Source organism: Sphaeramia orbicularis, chromosome 14, assembly GCF_902148855.1.
Source record: "Sphaeramia orbicularis chromosome 14, fSphaOr1.1, whole genome shotgun sequence".
In the NCBI taxonomy this organism is placed as follows: Eukaryota; Metazoa; Chordata; class Actinopteri; order Kurtiformes; family Apogonidae; genus Sphaeramia; species Sphaeramia orbicularis.
In genome coordinates, this window is record NC_043970.1 from 26,351,475 (window position 1) to 26,368,739 (window position 17,265).

A 17,265-nucleotide genomic window follows, 5' to 3' on the forward strand; every position below is an offset into this window, starting at 1 on the left:
AAAAATTGCACAAAACACAACAGTGATTAATAAGTTATTAATTAAAAAAAGAAGAAGAAGAAGAAGAAGAAGAAAGGCTCTTTACAAAGACACGGTTCCCATCGTTCATTTCAAAGAGCCGTTCAAAAGATTCGATTCGTTCGTGAACGTCACATCACTACTGTATTTACACTGAATACATGTTACATTCACGGACATACTAGTTTCTGTGATATGATCTGATGATGGATCAACTGTATTTACATTCAAATGGGAGGAGGAGGGATTGGGGGGAGCGAGGGGGGAGGAGGAGGAGGAGGAGGAGGTGTCTCGCTCGCTGTCCTCCGCTCTGCTGCACCTGCCTCCCCGCCTCCTCCCCGCCGTCACCTCACCGCCCACCGGCCTCTGCTTCCTGCTCGTCATCGCTGATGTCTCCGAGCCGGGACACACTCGGATAACAACGACCGACGCTACCCTCTGGAACCCCCGGCACCATGGACAACTTCTGACGGGACTTCGGAAAGTGAAATGCGGACAAACGAGCGACCGATCGAGCAGTGAAGGCCACCTGTACCCGGGGGGAAATGCAGGACCCAAGCGGGAAAGCGGCACCCGGGAGCCCCGCTGCGCAGGTAGGGACACCGGGCTCCTGTTGTCGTTGAAGCTCCTCACCTCATACACATACACCTTTATGAATATGAATCTGGGGATAAAAGTCGATGTGTAAATAAATTCCGGATCCATAACTGTAACCTGGTTTCCTCCGGCGGTGGAGGCTGAAGCGGTCCAACCTGTTCGCCCACATTACACCAAGGCTGGACTGGGTTAAATACAGTCTGTGGTCCACCCCAACACACAGATAATGCAGATAAACTGTGGACTCATTCAACACATGTGTTTACCCAAATGTTTCTCAAGCTTTTACAGATATTAACCAGGATTTATGAGCTTGATTCTTCTCTTAACACACTAAATTTAAAACAACTGGAAGAGGAGGTGATTAATGTTATGAATAGGATTTGTCCAGATCATTATTGATAAATACAATTTTCTATTTTAGTTTTTTAAGCATCATCTGTGGTCTGTTTAATTAAACTTATCAGGTCCTGTTGTTTTCTCTATTTAATACAGATACTACAATTTAGATACATCTAGTTATAATCACAGTGTAGTTATTGTGTCTAATCCAGGGGTGGAAAACTCATTTTAGCTCAGGGGTCACATACAGCCCAGTTCAATCTCAAGTGGGTCAGACCTGTAAAATACTTTCATATATCATCATATGGAGTTGTCACTATAAACAGTGACAACTCATTAAATTACAAAATTACATGAAAATTTCCCTTTTACAAACTATCCTTTCACCAAAAATGTGAATAATCTTAACAAATATGAACAAAGAAAAATTTTAACAGAATTAAATATAATAAAATATATTTTTCATCTTATAATTTAAACATATGCATTACAACTTACAGATCACAGTGGATCTACAAAGGCATAAACCATGTAACAGGATTCTGGAAGTGAAAAATATAGCATTTATCAAAACAACTTGTCAAGACTCAGTGACACCCTTGACTGTTAATGCTTTTTGTGTAATTTTTGGACTTGGAAATTCATCCTGTGGACCAGACTGAATCCCACGGGCCATTTATTTGACACCCCTAGTCTAGACTATTGGAATAATTGACATGTGCTTATAAACATATAACAATGACAGTAACTGCACACAAAGGTGAGACGTTATCTCCATCAAACTTCCTCCATGTAATCTGATGTTAAAATAGTTCCCCTCTTGTTCTGGAATGGTTGTTGTTAATGAAAAAAAGGAGGAAATAGTCCTCATGAGTTAGATTACAGACAAACAAAAAAACAAAGCAAAATACTAAGGCATATATAACTATATAATACCGAAGCCCCTCAGTAAGTCTAAACTGACTCTCAATGTACAGCACCAAATTATGAATAGATTGGATAGAAGTGAAACATCAGGTCAAGGGTAAGTTTAACTGGTTTTCTTATCTCTGTTGGAAAGTTCTGTCTGCATTTTCCCTAACATTAGCATTAGCACTTTAAGAGCACTGGCATCGTTGTCAAGGCCAATGACAGGAGGATTAGCATATACAGTATCTACCTGTTTTGGATTGCGTTTTATTGTAACACTGTGAAAACTAGTGGCGATGTTAGCTTTGTAAAATTCAGGATTTTTAATTTGGTTAAAGAATTATCCAATTTTAGGGATGCACTGATATAAAAAATGGACTTTAGGATCGGCTGGTATTTGCTGTTATTAGCCAATTTCTGTATCAATATACACAGCGGTGACCAAAATTATAAGAACACTTGGTATATTTAAGAGGTTTCATCTGTTTTTTTTTAATTGGCCATTAAAATACCCATAACATTAATTAAATATCTACAAACTCATGTTCTATAAACCCTTGAAAAGAGTCATCATAAGAGGATTTAGTTCATTTTCTTAAAAAAAAAAAACGAACTAGGCCTATTTCACAGTCAGTGTCACTCTGTCATTTCCTTCACAAATTTATTGTCAGGTGTGATTGTGGTTAAATTGATGGTGATGTGAGTCTTAGGACACAGCTGTGTGATTCTGTTGAATGTATAAGGTCTATCTCGATCATTAAGTAAATATTAAAGTTAAAAGTGGATAAAAACAGTAGAATTAACTTCATCTGATATTTTTTGTGCTCAGACCATCCGCATGTTCCATGAACATTATGAAATTGGGTTTTCTGTCATATGTTCTAATAATTTTATCCACCACTGGGAGATATTTTTGTAATGATAGCAGTGGTCTATTATATTAAAGGTTTTTTCATCAATTTGTTTGCTTGAATGGTATGAGCAAAATGGCAACAAAGCTTGATTGACTGATTGACTGATCAATTGATTGATTGAATCTATGTTCATTAAAAGATAATGCATTGAAGAGAAAGAATAGCTGAAAGAGTGAGGGAGGGATAAATAACAACAAAATCTAAATAAATAAGCAGAAGGTAACATTAGTACTGGTCAAAATGTCATTTTAAATATCTGTATGGATGTTGACTAAGAACTTTACAACCGGCGTGTCCCTGATTAGTTTAATTAATTTGAATGATGTAAATGCTTAACACAACTATTTAAAATAATTAAAGTTGTACATTATCCTCAAGGTTTCATTATTTTTAACATCATCAGACATTTCAGGTAAGGCCAAACATTGGTGAATAACAGATGCCACACTGTCATGGTTAATTTAAGTTTACCTTCCCATATCCCTGATTGTCCTCAGAGTTTCTTGAATGTTTAGTATCAATACAAACTTAGTCAAATAACTAAAAAAAAATATAACAAAATAGCAAAGTATTCAGAGTGGAACATCCGGATTTTGTAAGGTCTTGTGACTTGAATAGATTTTTTTTTTCAAGTAAATCCATGAGGTGATCTGTTTAAAAAAAATGTATTTTGACCCAGCAATAATTAATTTTAACTTATTTATTGAAGTTTTTCTGTCATGGAAAACCATAGAGGGAATAGTTGAACTCAAGATTCAAGATGTGTGTCAATATCTGCATGTACTTACTCTGTGACCCTCACTTATTATCTTAATATCTTTTCTTTCTGATTTTTTTCTGAAGAATTCAGTACATTTAAATGGACACACTGTCACTCAAAATGGCCACAACCCGACATCTACAACTGTGCCGACATCAGACCTGGAGTCCCGACCCCCGAGTCCAATGCCCGTCACTGACCCCACCATCCCGAGGGAGCAGTGGGGCGGGAAATACGAGTTCCTGTTGTCCTGTATCGGATACTGTGTGGGACTTGGGAATGTTTGGCGATTTCCATACCTTTGTTATCGCAATGGGGGAGGTAAGCTGCCTTCATGGATGTTCACCGCAACTCTGAGGCCTCAAATGGTTTATGGGAGTGATATTTAGCTTTTTTAAATGGAATTATATGTCTTAAAACATTTCCCTGTGGTGTACATAAACTGTAAATGCTGTGCTTGGGTCTGAATTCTTCATTAATTCAACTCCACAGGTCCATCTTCAACCCTATTTTTAGTACTGACATGAGAAAGGTCATTTTAAGCACTGGCCCTTTAAATGCAAATAACCCCACCCTCTCCAGGTTGGTGGCTGTGCTGCTCTGTCCCTTTCAACCACTTGTGTTAGTTAATACAACCAACAACTGAACATTTTAGGTAACTGGCTCGAAGTCTGGACATATTTTCAGTTTTTACTACAACTACTGCTGCTGACAAACAATTATTATTCAGAGAAATGTTCATCAGAAGACTTGACCTTATAAGTGCAAATGTTGTGATATAACTAGTTATAAAATGTTACAAATTAAGAAGTTGAAACGCGTTGTAGAAATCCACTCGATTTTTCCTGGAATGAATATAAAGAAAACTTTTTGAACTATTAGGGTCCCCAAATACACAAATAAATGTACCAAAGACTAACAACAGTGGGTTTAAAATATGACCCCTTTTAATGCCTCTATGGAAATAGACGTGGAGCAGTTGAACATCTTTCTGGTGAAGCGTCATGCTCATTGTGCCCTTGGGTGTGCACCACCTTTGTAATCACTCCGACTTATTTTGCTCTCAGTCCTGAGCCCGTGGATGTGTGTAGTTCTGGGAGCTAGAACACAAAGCATTTCCTAATCTCATAAATAGAGTCGGTGTTTACCTCGATTACACACCAGACATGTGGCTTGCCACGGTAACCCAGATGATCATGCTTTGCAGCTATATCCAAACATGAAACATGTCAGAGCTTGAATAATCATAAAGCAGAATTAGCATCTGTCTGTAGATGCATGCTATCTGTGTTAACATGCTGCTACAGGCCACTGAGCATCTCCTGCAGCACCACCCATACTTATACCAACCTTTTTCTAATATTTCCAGGTGTGTTTCTCATCCCCTACTTCATTATGCTCTTTGTTACGGGCGTCCCACTGTTCCTCATGGAACTGAGTTTAGGCCAGTATGGAGCGGCTGGTCCCATCACTGTATGGAAATGCTGCCCTCTGCTCAAAGGTAAATGACCGTCTTGTCATTATCATAGTAGGTGGAGCTATTTTTTCACAGCACCTAAGGCACAGAGAACTTTGCCATATTAGCCTGTGGAGACAGTATTTTTAAAGTGGTGTTCATCTGCTATTCATAAAACAGGAATTGTGTGCTGACTTCACTGATGTCCAAATTTACACCAAAATAGGGATGGGAATTTCTGTAGCAGCACTAATAATTAAACACCAGTTCCTAAATGACACCAGATTCCCTTTTTAACCAACAGAAAATTACAATAGGCATAATTTTCTGGGTAAGGCAAGTCAAGTCTATTTATATGGTACATTACACACACAAAAGCAATTCAGTGGGCTTTAACGCAACAAAAGAAACATCCAGAGATAATAAAGTGCTTCAAGATAGAAGATCAAGATTTTAAAAATAAAATAAAAGAAAGTACAGAAGAGAATATTTTTAAAAAATGTTATTAAGGAATAATGGATAGGCACAAATAATTGATTAGCCGATTAGATAGTTAGTCACTTTTTTATGTGGGATGGAACTAGATTTAGGTTTTACATCATAGAGACATGGAACTTAAGTTTATGGCACTGTTTCTGCCCGATTTCTGCTTGTGTTAATCATGAAAAACTATTCAAACTGTTTTTAAAAAATCAGTGGTAACTTAGTTGATCAGTTTTTCTTTATTATTACCTTGGTTTGGGTGTTTGGTGTTAACAATGACGCCATGACTAATTGACTCAAATTGACATCATTTGACATCAAAAAGCAATTAAAATGCCCATCCCATCCTAAAAAAGATTATTCTATACCCCAGACGTACTGTGCAAAAAGAATTAATTAAGTCTGATAATGCAATAAAATACAGTGTATGTTAGCAGGTTGTTCATTGGCCCATAAAAAGAGAAATATTTTCAGTCTGGATTTTAATAATTCTTTATTTAGGCCAAATTTATGTTCTACTGGCAGTTTATTCCACTTGTCTGCAGTGTAACACATAAATCCAACTTCTCAATGTTTAATCTGGACTCTGGGCCCCAGTAGACCTGAGATGGATCTAAGAGTCCTCCTCGATTTATATTATTTAAACATATCACTAATATTCTCTGGACTTAAACCTTTCAGTTACTTGTAGAATAGTAGCAGTGCTAGAAAATCTATTCCAGTAACTAACTGAAGCTATTGTAAAGATTTTAGAACTGGTATCATGTGCTTTGTTCTCTTAATCTTGGTTTAAACTGTAGTGGGAGCTACACTTTTTCTTTAAAGCAATTTTGAACATAAAAACTACAGTAATTCACCAAATTTTACTTGTTAGCATAATATCCTCAAAAAATTTATAAAAGCTTTTTGTGTGTACTGCATGCAATTCCCTATCCCTCCTTAGGTTTTGACGTCTGGTGTCACAATACCATTGTATTATATATGTATTAACAATGTAATATTTGTATTAACAATGTTCAGTGTTTTCTTGACATTAATCTGTGCCATAAAAATATTGATGTTCTGTTTCCCGTATGCAGAACTCCGATGGTTGTAGTCACAGCCCATTAGATGTCAACAGTCTTGATGATGTAGTTTTGGCATATCAGATCCTGCATTTTAATTGTGAATTTTATCACTATGGTAACATAATATTTAGAAAACAAGTGAGTTATTACCAATATGTAAATAACTCTAAAATGTGACAGTATAAAAAAATATTATCTAAGTCAACACTTAAGGAATCTGGAGTGTCTGGTTTGACCCATAAGCATAATGAAAGAAGAAGTGATTGAGATCACACAGTGACAACGAAATATACCTGTGTCACCAGTCACACCTGAATAACAATGTACTACAGGAAAATAACCGGTGACTCACAGCCACTTGCCACGTCACAAGGCTCACCTGAAAAGAGTAGTATCTGTCACTGTTAAATATAAACGTCTGACAAAAACCCAAAGCAGGAACTAGAATAGGACAAAAAAATAGAGATTTTGTCATGAATACAGTTTATGTAATAATATAGTAATATCCTCCTGAGACCCAACAATGCATTTTTGGTCTCTGTAGGGCACAAGAGTTTCAAAGATTTACTTAAAAAAAACAAACAAAAAAAAACGCTGTCCGTAGCAAAGGACATTCCATAAAAAAGAAAATGAAAAATGTGTCAGAAAATAACTATTGCATTATGGTGATTCCAATCAAGGCAATTATATACAGTAAAAAAGCCAAAACTTTTACTTCCTTGGGTCTCAGGAGAATATGTAATAATTTTTAGGTGAGAATTGCTCAAGGGCAAATTATTAGGCATTACACAACAAGGTTCCTTCTTCATTCTACAGTAAACACAAATGTCATCTTACATTAAGCTTCCCACTGTGTTTATGTTGTTGTGAGTTACCTGAAACTGTGTCTCTCCGTGTAGGCATTGGTATTGGGATGATCTGCGTGTCCACGTTGGTCTGTCTCTACTACAACGTCATTATTGCGTGGACATTTTATTACCTGGGCAGCTCCTTTCAGAGCCCTCTGCCCTGGTCATGTGACGCTATCGCCAATGCTCCTCTCTGTGGTAACGCCAATGCTAGTAATATCACAGGTGTCAAAACCCTCAGCCCCACAGAAATGTTCTGGAAGTAAGTGTGTCTTTTGTCTTTTTTGTGGAGAATTGTCAACATTTCTTTATCTGTGATTACTCTGTGACACTTCGGGCATTACATCTATTTACTCAACATATAAGTGAGGATAAATACTTTTGTTCTTTTTTGTCATTTATGGGTTGGTGTGGCTGTGTGCTTCAAACAAACCATGTTCAAAGACTTTACTTAACAAATACTAGTGTTTACAATGAGTTAACAGTTCACGCAGGTTAAAGTGACAGCTTTTCATCTAATATGACTGAGGATGTCAGAATAACAGCTTTAGCTTTAGCAACTGTCACAAAGATGTTTGAACACTGTCCTTATAATACCTTTCATTTGAGATACCTGAGATTTTTATATGACTTGTCATTGTGAAGAATCATGATTGTATGACAACTATACACATTTTAAATACATTATATAGCCAATTAAATCTTAGGCAAATATCTAATATTAGCATATAGATACTCAGTTAATATTCACAGGTCTTCATGCATTTTCTAAACACTATTATTGCCATATTTCCTTAGAAATATTTTCTTGTACAGAAGAGTAGGTGAGTCTTTTCCTCAATTAAGTGATTTGTTTTAGTTTTGCACAATTTAAAATATACAAAATGTTAAGCAGAGACAAATAACCGGATTAATTTAAAGCCTGCACTTAAAAAATGTTCAAATTTACAGTTATAGAGAATACAACATTAATATTATAAGGAAATAATATGGCAACATGACAAATATGTCAAACTAATAGTATAAAACAGTAATAATAATGAAAAATATCAATATAAAAAAAGTAAAAGTGATTTGATAGTCACAAATAAATCCAGCCATGCTAAGAGAATACTTTAGGTCAACACATTTAGAGATAAAATCAACCGCAGGCAGCCACGCTTTCCTCTGTCACGTGTTGGTTAATGTATGTGTAAAAGGTGTGGTTGTTGGTGTCCTGTTGTACTCAGTAGCTTTGTGTTTGATGTGTGTTTGTTGCAGTGAACGTGTGCTGGGCGTCGTCCACAGCGAGGGGCTTCATGACCCGGGGCCTGTGCGGTGGCAGCTGGCTCTGTGCCTGCTCGCTGCCTGGATCATCATCTTCCTGTGTATGCTCAAGGGCATCCGCAGCTCCGGAAAGGTAAATCAACACAATGTCGTCATTGTCAGCTCCAACTAAACTCACACATGATCCTTTCTTGAGCTGCTGTATCTTGTTACTTAATATGTGCCTCTTGTGTTTTCAGGTCGTTTATGTAACGGCTACCTTCCCATACTTTGTACTCGTTGTGTTGATCATCAGAGGGGCTACATTGGAGGGTTCTATGCAGGGCGTCGCTTTCTACCTCACTCCAGACTGGGGCCGACTGGCCAATGCACAGGTATGTCTGAACATTGACACTGACTACTCGCTCACTGATTTAACCTGTTCAGGGTCTGAAGAATATACCTGTGCGTGAATGTTGCAGGTATGGAACGATGCAGCCTCACAGATCTTCTACTCACTAGGTATAGGAGTTGGCGGGCTGCTTTCTATGGCCTCTTATAATAAGTTTGACAACAACGTCATCAGGTGAGTTTTCCCTTTTTTGCTGTAGCATTCACTCCGTCACCACAGTTCAACCTCCTAATGAAGCCCCTGTTGGTTTCAGAGATACACTGGTTATCACCACAGGGAACTGTGGCACCAGCTTCTTTGCAGGATTTGCTATTTTCTCCATCCTGGGTCACATGGCATGGAGGAAGGGTGTGCCTGTCGGACAGGTGGCAGACACAGGTATGTCCTCTGCTCTTTTATTTTTACCCCGTTGGTCTAAAATGACTAAATCTTGCAATTTCAATCTGCTGCTAATCATCATTACCTCCGCCAAGGAACGGCGGAGGTTATGTTTTCATCAGGGTTTGTTTGTCTGTCTGTTAGCAAGACAACTCAAAAAGTTATGGACGGATTTGGATGAAATTTTCAGGAAATGTTGATACTGGCACAAGGAACAAATGATTACATTTTGGTGGTGATTGGCGGCGGGGGGGGGGGGGGGGGGGGGGGGGGGGGGGGGGGTCTGCCTTGGCTGAGGTCTGTGCTCTTCGAGTGCTTTTCTAGTTTAATTATTCATTTAACTGGTGACTTTTATGTAATACTGATATTCCAAACTATCATAGGTGTGTACCAGAACATGCTCTTCACTGCCAAAACCACCAACTAGTTAACTCTGCATCTCAATAGATTCCATCAGTCACTAAATCATGTCAAGCTCACTGTTGCACAAATCTGTGTTGTGGTGTCCCCAAATATTTTCCTTCAAATACTTAGGCCATCTGTCAAAATAATACTTACAATCTTCACGTGCAGCATCATTTGATAGTTTACATTATAGCTCTGTTAGCTTAGCTCTGTTTTTAGACAGAAAGCCACAATATAACCATAAATCACCTCTGTTTTCTGTTCAGTTTGTGTTATCAATAGCTGCAGTAAAGATCTATTTGGAATCGTCCAAACATGGTCAGAAATGTCACTCTTTAGACTGAATCATGAATCAGCGAATTTTAACAAACATAACTACACCGAAAACAGTAGTTCTATACCCTCATAAGCTTCATAATCAAACTCCCCCCATGGAGAGGAAACACTGATACTTCAGCATAAAACTTTAGTCTTCTACTTTAGAGCTCTGTCCAGTGGTGAAAACAACAGCAAGGTTTTGATTTTTATGATTTTTTCTTATTCCTTGACCCTGACAGTTTTTTCTTACTGGTTCTCATCCTCATCCTTGGTGTTCATTTTCTGATAGAATGACTCTACTCCCTCTACTGGGATGTACATTTACAGGGACAGGTTGGCTGTGGTTCCGAATAGGCTACATTGTATGAATATGTCTCTGCAACACAATACACTGACATCTTTGACAACACACTTGAACCTTTTTCTAAACATTCAATGATAATTTTAGGTCATTTTTTAATCATTTCAAGTAAAAATGTTACATACTGTATAGCACCTCTTATATAAGCTACCTGTCAGAACCAGCAGTTTCAGTGTTGATTTTTCAAATACCTCTCTGAATATAAACATGTTTAATTAAATTCCTTCGAAGTCTCTCCCACTAACTTTATGAGCCTAGACCAGGGGTGTCCAATCCTGGTCCTCGAGGGATGCTATCCTGCATGTTTTAGATGTTGTCCTCTTCCAGTCTGCCTGAGGGTCATTATGAAGCTTCTGCAGAGCTTGGCCACAGGCTTATCATTTAAATCAGGTGTGTTGGAAGAGGGATACATCTAAAACATGCAAGATAGCGGCATTCGAGGACCAGATCTGGACACCCCTGGTCTAGACGGACATAGATATAAACTGCACCTTAAGTAACTGCAGGAGGCATACAACCACTAGTCAGTATTTGAAGTTTTTTATGAGTACAATTGTGTGTTTGTATGTTTACTTATATATCGTGCAAATACACACAAAAACTTAAGTGACATTACTGAAATCTCTTCTGTGAAAAAACAATTTACACAAAAGCAAGCACAGTGTCACCAGATATTTGGAGTTCGTCCTTAAACAGTGACCTGCTTAATGTCAGTATGAATAGCTGTGTTTGTTCTAAAGGAAATCGATTGCTTGTTATACTAAATTTATCATTACCTCTTTTCTTAAAATGCCCACAGTTACGACTTCCCATTTGAACTTTTTGTTCTCTGTTTTCTTCTTGTTTCAGGTCCTGGCTTAGCCTTTGTTGCTTACCCAGAGGCCCTTGCTCTGCTGCCGGGCTCAGTTTTCTGGTCCATTTTGTTCTTCCTCATGCTCTTTATGTTGGGAGTCGACACACTGGTACGGCCACACACAGATATGTAACAAGATCAACACAGAAATCTGATTTTTAAGCTGTAAAATATATCAAATATGTTTTTCGACAGATCTTAAGATTTGATTTGATTTTCTTTTTTTATTTGAAATCTAACATCAGATGGTAGGAAATCCTCTTACACTGTGGAAACAATTCAGTTGCTTTTACTTACTCTGTTGTGTGTGAGTTGATAAAATCAATTCATCCTTTTAAATATTTATCAAAAAAAATCTGTTGTAGACTCCAAGCAAATATCCATTTTTCCTTTAGAAAAAAGTGGTGCATCATTTAAAAATTTTTTTTTTTTGTTAAATGCTTTAAAAGGTACAAAATTGACAACATGAAATCACAAGGACATCACATTTAACACATAGAGTCAGCACAGAGTCAAAAACACAGCACCATGCACTGAATTGGTAAGAAGCACACATCAGCAAATTGTCTATGATGAAGGATCTGACTTTTTTTTTTACCTTCCAAAATCCCCCCTCCCCCACCCAGTCAAAAAAAAAAAGATCGGAAGGATAATAATAAATAAAATAAAAGGGGAAGCACACTGCATCTTTCATCATGAGCTGTCTATAGTGATGCATCATTTTTGGACCGATCTCTTATTGTGAATGAAGAAGCTCAACAAACACAGCTCATACTAGGAACTAATTACAAATAGTAGAAGTCTGAAAAACATTAAGCTACAGTAAAAAGCTGCTGTCATCCAGTTGTTTTCTATGTTCACATTTGGTGCATCTTCACTCTTAATGGGCTTTAAAAACATCTCAAATTGCAATAGTTTAAGTCTCCAAAATGCCTGTATAAGTAACAACAAATATCCATATGAATGATATTACTGATTGTTGTATTTTACAGTTTGGAAACATGGAGGGCATCACTACAGCCGTACTCGATGAGTTTCCACACCTCAGGAGAAACGCGGTGCACAAGTCGTTGTTCCTGGGTGCTCTGTGTTTTGGCTTCTACCTGATGGGTCTCCTGTTAGTGACTAATGTGAGTGGGTTTTTAATGAACTGTTGTTGGCACATGTATTTTGCATGTGATCAGAGTCACATTGCCAGTGTCTGTGTCTTCATAGGGAGGGATTTACTGGTTCACTCTCATTGACTCCTTCAGCACTAGTTTTGGCCTCATCATCATCACCCTCTTCATGTGTATTGGCATCTCCTTCTTTTATGGTATCCCATCTCACATCACTACCATCACATCAAACTCTGAATCATCCTTCCATTGTTTCAGTCATTTATGAATTGTAAAAAAGAAAAAGAAAACAGTCTCTCTGGACTCAACGGAAAATGGACTTTACAACTATATATATATATAAAAATGTATTTATTTTTTAAAATATAGTTTTCCTTATCTGTATTATTTCTTTTTGTCATTTCTAATTTGCTTTTTTTTTTATTGAATTAGGAATTAACCAGTTCTGTCAGGACATCATTGATATGATCTGTCACTGTCCTCCCTGGTGCAGTAAAGTGTTGCTTTACTTCAAAGCATGCTGGGTTTTCTTCACTCCCTTTCTTCTGTTGGTAAGTAAACACATTAGCTTTGATATGTGTTGAGGGTAAACATACATTTAATGTCAGTACTGATGTACCTGTGATTAAATATAGGAATGAGTCTCATAATATCCATTGTCCTTAAAGGAGTTAAAAAAGACTCATATGCAGCTGAATTATTGTCTTGTCTGAAATATTTTAATTATAGTCTTAAAGATGTGAAATGTCACTTTTTTTTTTACTATTTTCTTACAAGATTCCCATGTCATTTTGTCATTTTTAGTTGAAAGATCTGATACATTGGTTTTATAAATGTCATAGTTTGGTTTATGGGTTTGGTGACAGAAAATTATAAAGGGTCCTTGATTAATATCACTAAATAATAAATAAACATTCAATATAACCTAAACTCAACTAAAACGAGACTAAATCAGGCACGCTTAGTTGTCATATGTGGGGTCTGGACTGCACCTTGTTTCAGAGGTGCAATCTTGTGCTTGTTGTTCATGAATCACATTATTATGGCAGGCCTGTCACTGGCATTTCTCCTAAGCAGTGAGTGGCAGGCCTTGATGTTGTTACTGTCCAACTTTAGGAAGTTGGGTTTGCTAAAGTTGGATTGGACTAGGGTCTGGACTGCACCAAATTTTTGTTGTTATTGAAAACAATCTCATCTTTGATGACTTACAATGTATTGAACTAAAATGCTGATCTGTTATGCTGTTAATGGCTATATATTAATTTGTGCTGGATTTGGAATTGTTGTACCTGATTTGGGTTAGTTATTGTAACAATATCATTGTTGACCCAAGCAATTAGAACTAGGATCATTGAATTCAGATTTCATGGAATGAATTACAGTGTCATGTTAAGTACCATGAGTATCACCTAAAGCTGTTTCACCATCAGAAAAGAGGATAAATAGTCCAACTTTCATCTAACACCTCTATTGTACTGTATTACTGCACTTCAGTGTAATTTGATAAGAGTAGAGACATTTCATCTTGCTGACGCACTTATAAAACATATAGGTAAAGATTTTATGGCAAACTTAATTATATTAAATCAGTAACATGAATAGTTACTTTAATCATTGGGCTATAGCCGATTGTACTGAAATCTTAAGCTGTGAATAATTCACAATGTGGAGCTGACATTCAGTCTGAGTTCCCCCTGCAGCTTTTCTCTGTTGCCCTTCTCAGTCACTCCTGTTCAGGTGCCATTTTTTTTTTTTTCTCTCTCTCTGGATGAATAATTTCCCGGCTCACTCCCTCCTTTTTTCCTTGTGGTATCAGTTCATCCTGACCTACATCTTCATTGAAATGTACAACACATCACTGCACTATGGATCCTACGTGTACCCGCGTTGGGGTAAAGCGCTGGGTGTGTGCATGGGAGCGACCTGCTGTCTGCAGATCCTCATTTGGGCCATTGTGGCCATCAGCAAGGAAACTGGAACGCTGAAAGACGTCAGTATCACCACTGTGTCATTCTGTCCTTGGGAGGTCTGGTTACACCTCTGTCAACTGTTAGAATGTCACTTATGTTTTAACTTAAACACTGTAATATTGCTGAATAATTACATGAAATGACCTGTGTGGGAAGGTTTATTTGTGATTTTCTTGGTCTGTTTTTTTCCAGCGTTTCCAGAAAGCAATCCGACCTCTGAATTCCTGGAGGGTAAATAACTTGAACAGCACCGGGAGAGTGGAGGAGAGGGTGGAGCCTGAGAGAGTGGAGGCTCCGTTTACCGTCACTCTCACAGATATGGACTTTACTGCCATGACATGGGAGATTGGAAGCCAAGCATGAGCAGGAAGAAGAACAGTGATGAGCACACAGTGATGCACAAACTAAGAGACAGAGGAATTTATTATTATGTTTTTAGCCCCAGCCAGGCTCTGGTGGCTCCATCTGAACTGTGCGTCCTGCAGGGCAGCGTGGATGAATTGCTTTATTTATACTGTTATGTATTTTTGAAAGGTTTTTTAAACTTTTTTTTAACATTGTGTAGCATGTTACTGTTGACTGTGTGGATCATCGTCACTATCTTACGCTAAGTTCACACTGCAGGTAAAAGTGACACAAATCTGATCTTTCCACTCATGTGACACATCTGTTTTTTTTTCTTTTTATGGTCCTGCTGGTCTTTCTGATTCTGCTCTGGGCCACTTGTGTATGTAGTCCTGGATCAAATACATTTCTGATCTTTTTCATTGCAATGTCTGTCTGAATAGTCAGATCAGAATGAATGTAACTTTTCCGTCACTGTAAATGCAGATTTGTCACAACTGTGCACTAGAGGGAGTCATTCACATGTTCATATGCAACTTTCACACAAATGCAGTGGTAAAATGACTGCACAACATCATATATGATAGTAAAACACTAATAGAGAGATTTGTACTGAGTATTTTAGCTTAAAATTAAGGTTTTGAACATACAACTGTTACTTGTGGAAAAGTTTGTATTAACACTTTTACTGAAGGGAATGATCTGAGCTCTTCTAACTCCACTGCTTATGTTCATGTGGTTCTGTTCAGGACTGTGACCACTGGAATTAGATATGTAAAGGTTAACTTGCTTTACGGTCCTTGCAGGGAAATTTCTGCATTTTTCCCAACAAAATGCACACATAGTATCTAGCATTAGCAGTTAGCACTTAGCACACATTAGGAGCAGTGGGCTACCATTGAAGGCCCTCAGGGACCAACTCCAGATCTTCATCAGTATCATAATCAGGGACCCTGACCTGAGAATTAACCTGTAAGTGCACTATGCAAAATAATGTCAACAGACAAAGAAAATCAGATCACAGCAATAAATCAGAATTGGGCACTAATGCCAGCAGTGTGAACGCAGCCTTAAATGTCATAATAGGATTTTAGGAGAATATGTCAATGATGATCTCACACTTGTCTACAGACTTTATTTATTGTTATAGTTGTGTATTTGAAGAATTTGTCTGAAAGTAGTATTGTTTGAGAGACCTGATTGTGTTCACAATGTCTGAAGCAGAAGGGCAAAAAAAGCAGTCGTTTTTGCTTCTAGCTGTCATCAGTCTGCAATGATGTAACATTACAAACATCCAGTTTCTTTTAATCTATATTTTTTAAAATAAATGCTTGTTAGATAATAAATACATGTAAAAATAAAGGGCCAAACTGTTTCTTCAGTGCTGTTCAGATATTCAAAACACATCTATTACCTTATGTGATGGTTTCTGGAAAAAAAAAAAAAAAATCAAATAATGGAAAAAAATGATTATAAGAATACTTTAATATTTTAAGTTTACAGCTGTCATGCTGTATGTAATCACACATGCAGGTTTACTTCTCTTATGTTTATTGAAACATTTTGCTCTGTTAGGGCTGGCTAAATTGCCGGCTGTAAATATGAGTACATCCTTTTGATAGTTTTGACTTTCCCTCTGTATATGTTGTACAATTGTTTACCTTACTAGTTACAATTCTCTCACAGAGAATTTTCAGTTTCCTTTCTGAGAACTGTATCTGCTGATGACATGAAAATTCCTAGTGCTGATCTATGAAAAAAGAATTAAATGTATAAGTGCTCTACCTGTCCACAAGGAAAATAAGTAGCTAATGAACTTGACAGATTAATAAATGTGCATTTCACAGCCAACACAAAATAAAGGTTTCAGTCTCATGAAACTTTTCATTTTGTGTGCCCTTATATTTAGTGTTACAAAAAAGACTTAATAAATTTTTTATGATTTTATGTCTAATATGTCATTCACCTCTATATTGCCTTAAGAGAAACTGCTCATTTACCTACCCAGATAGCAAAATCATTATGGCTTAAATCTGGCCCAAAACTGGCATGCCATTTGGCAAAGTTCTGGGTGGATGTATAGGCCCTAAATGGCCCACAATAGGCAAGCCAAAATCAAACCAGAAGGAAGCCAAAATTCATCCAAAACTAATTTTGGACTTCCAAAATATGGCCATAATTGTCCCAGAGAAGCCCCAAATCCCCATAATCCAGCCAAAAAGTATCCAAAACTGACCCAAAAGGAGGCCAAAATTCACCCAAAATTTGTGTTGATCATGCTTTAAAAATGAAGTTTTCTTCTGGGTAGAAACTCCAGCTCCTTGCGAAGTGTTTTGGCTTTACAGAAATATGCCTAAACACAACCAAAACACATCCATATATGGAATAAGATGTTGCCGCTCTTTAGTCAATCTTCTGGCTTGCCACAAACATGCCATACCATCCCTGTACTTGATCCCGCTCTTT

General features: G+C 37.4%; 1 protein-coding gene across 1 annotated transcript; it reads left to right on the forward strand.

Moving 5' to 3' along the window:
• The first annotated feature begins 371 nt into the window (after positions 1-371).
• Positions 372-16,201, forward strand: slc6a7 (solute carrier family 6 member 7). Its single transcript, XM_030154898.1, has 14 exons — positions 372-611; positions 3,624-3,861; positions 4,910-5,041; positions 7,446-7,656; positions 8,655-8,793; positions 8,900-9,034; positions 9,122-9,225; positions 9,305-9,429; positions 11,363-11,475; positions 12,359-12,496; positions 12,582-12,681; positions 12,917-13,035; positions 14,301-14,474; positions 14,647-16,201. Exons 1-14 carry the CDS (start codon positions 564-566, stop codon positions 14,815-14,817), a joined length of 1,947 nt encoding a protein of 648 aa, XP_030010758.1. The 5' UTR covers positions 372-563; the 3' UTR covers positions 14,818-16,201.
• The last annotated feature ends 1,064 nt before the right edge of the window (positions 16,202-17,265 follow it).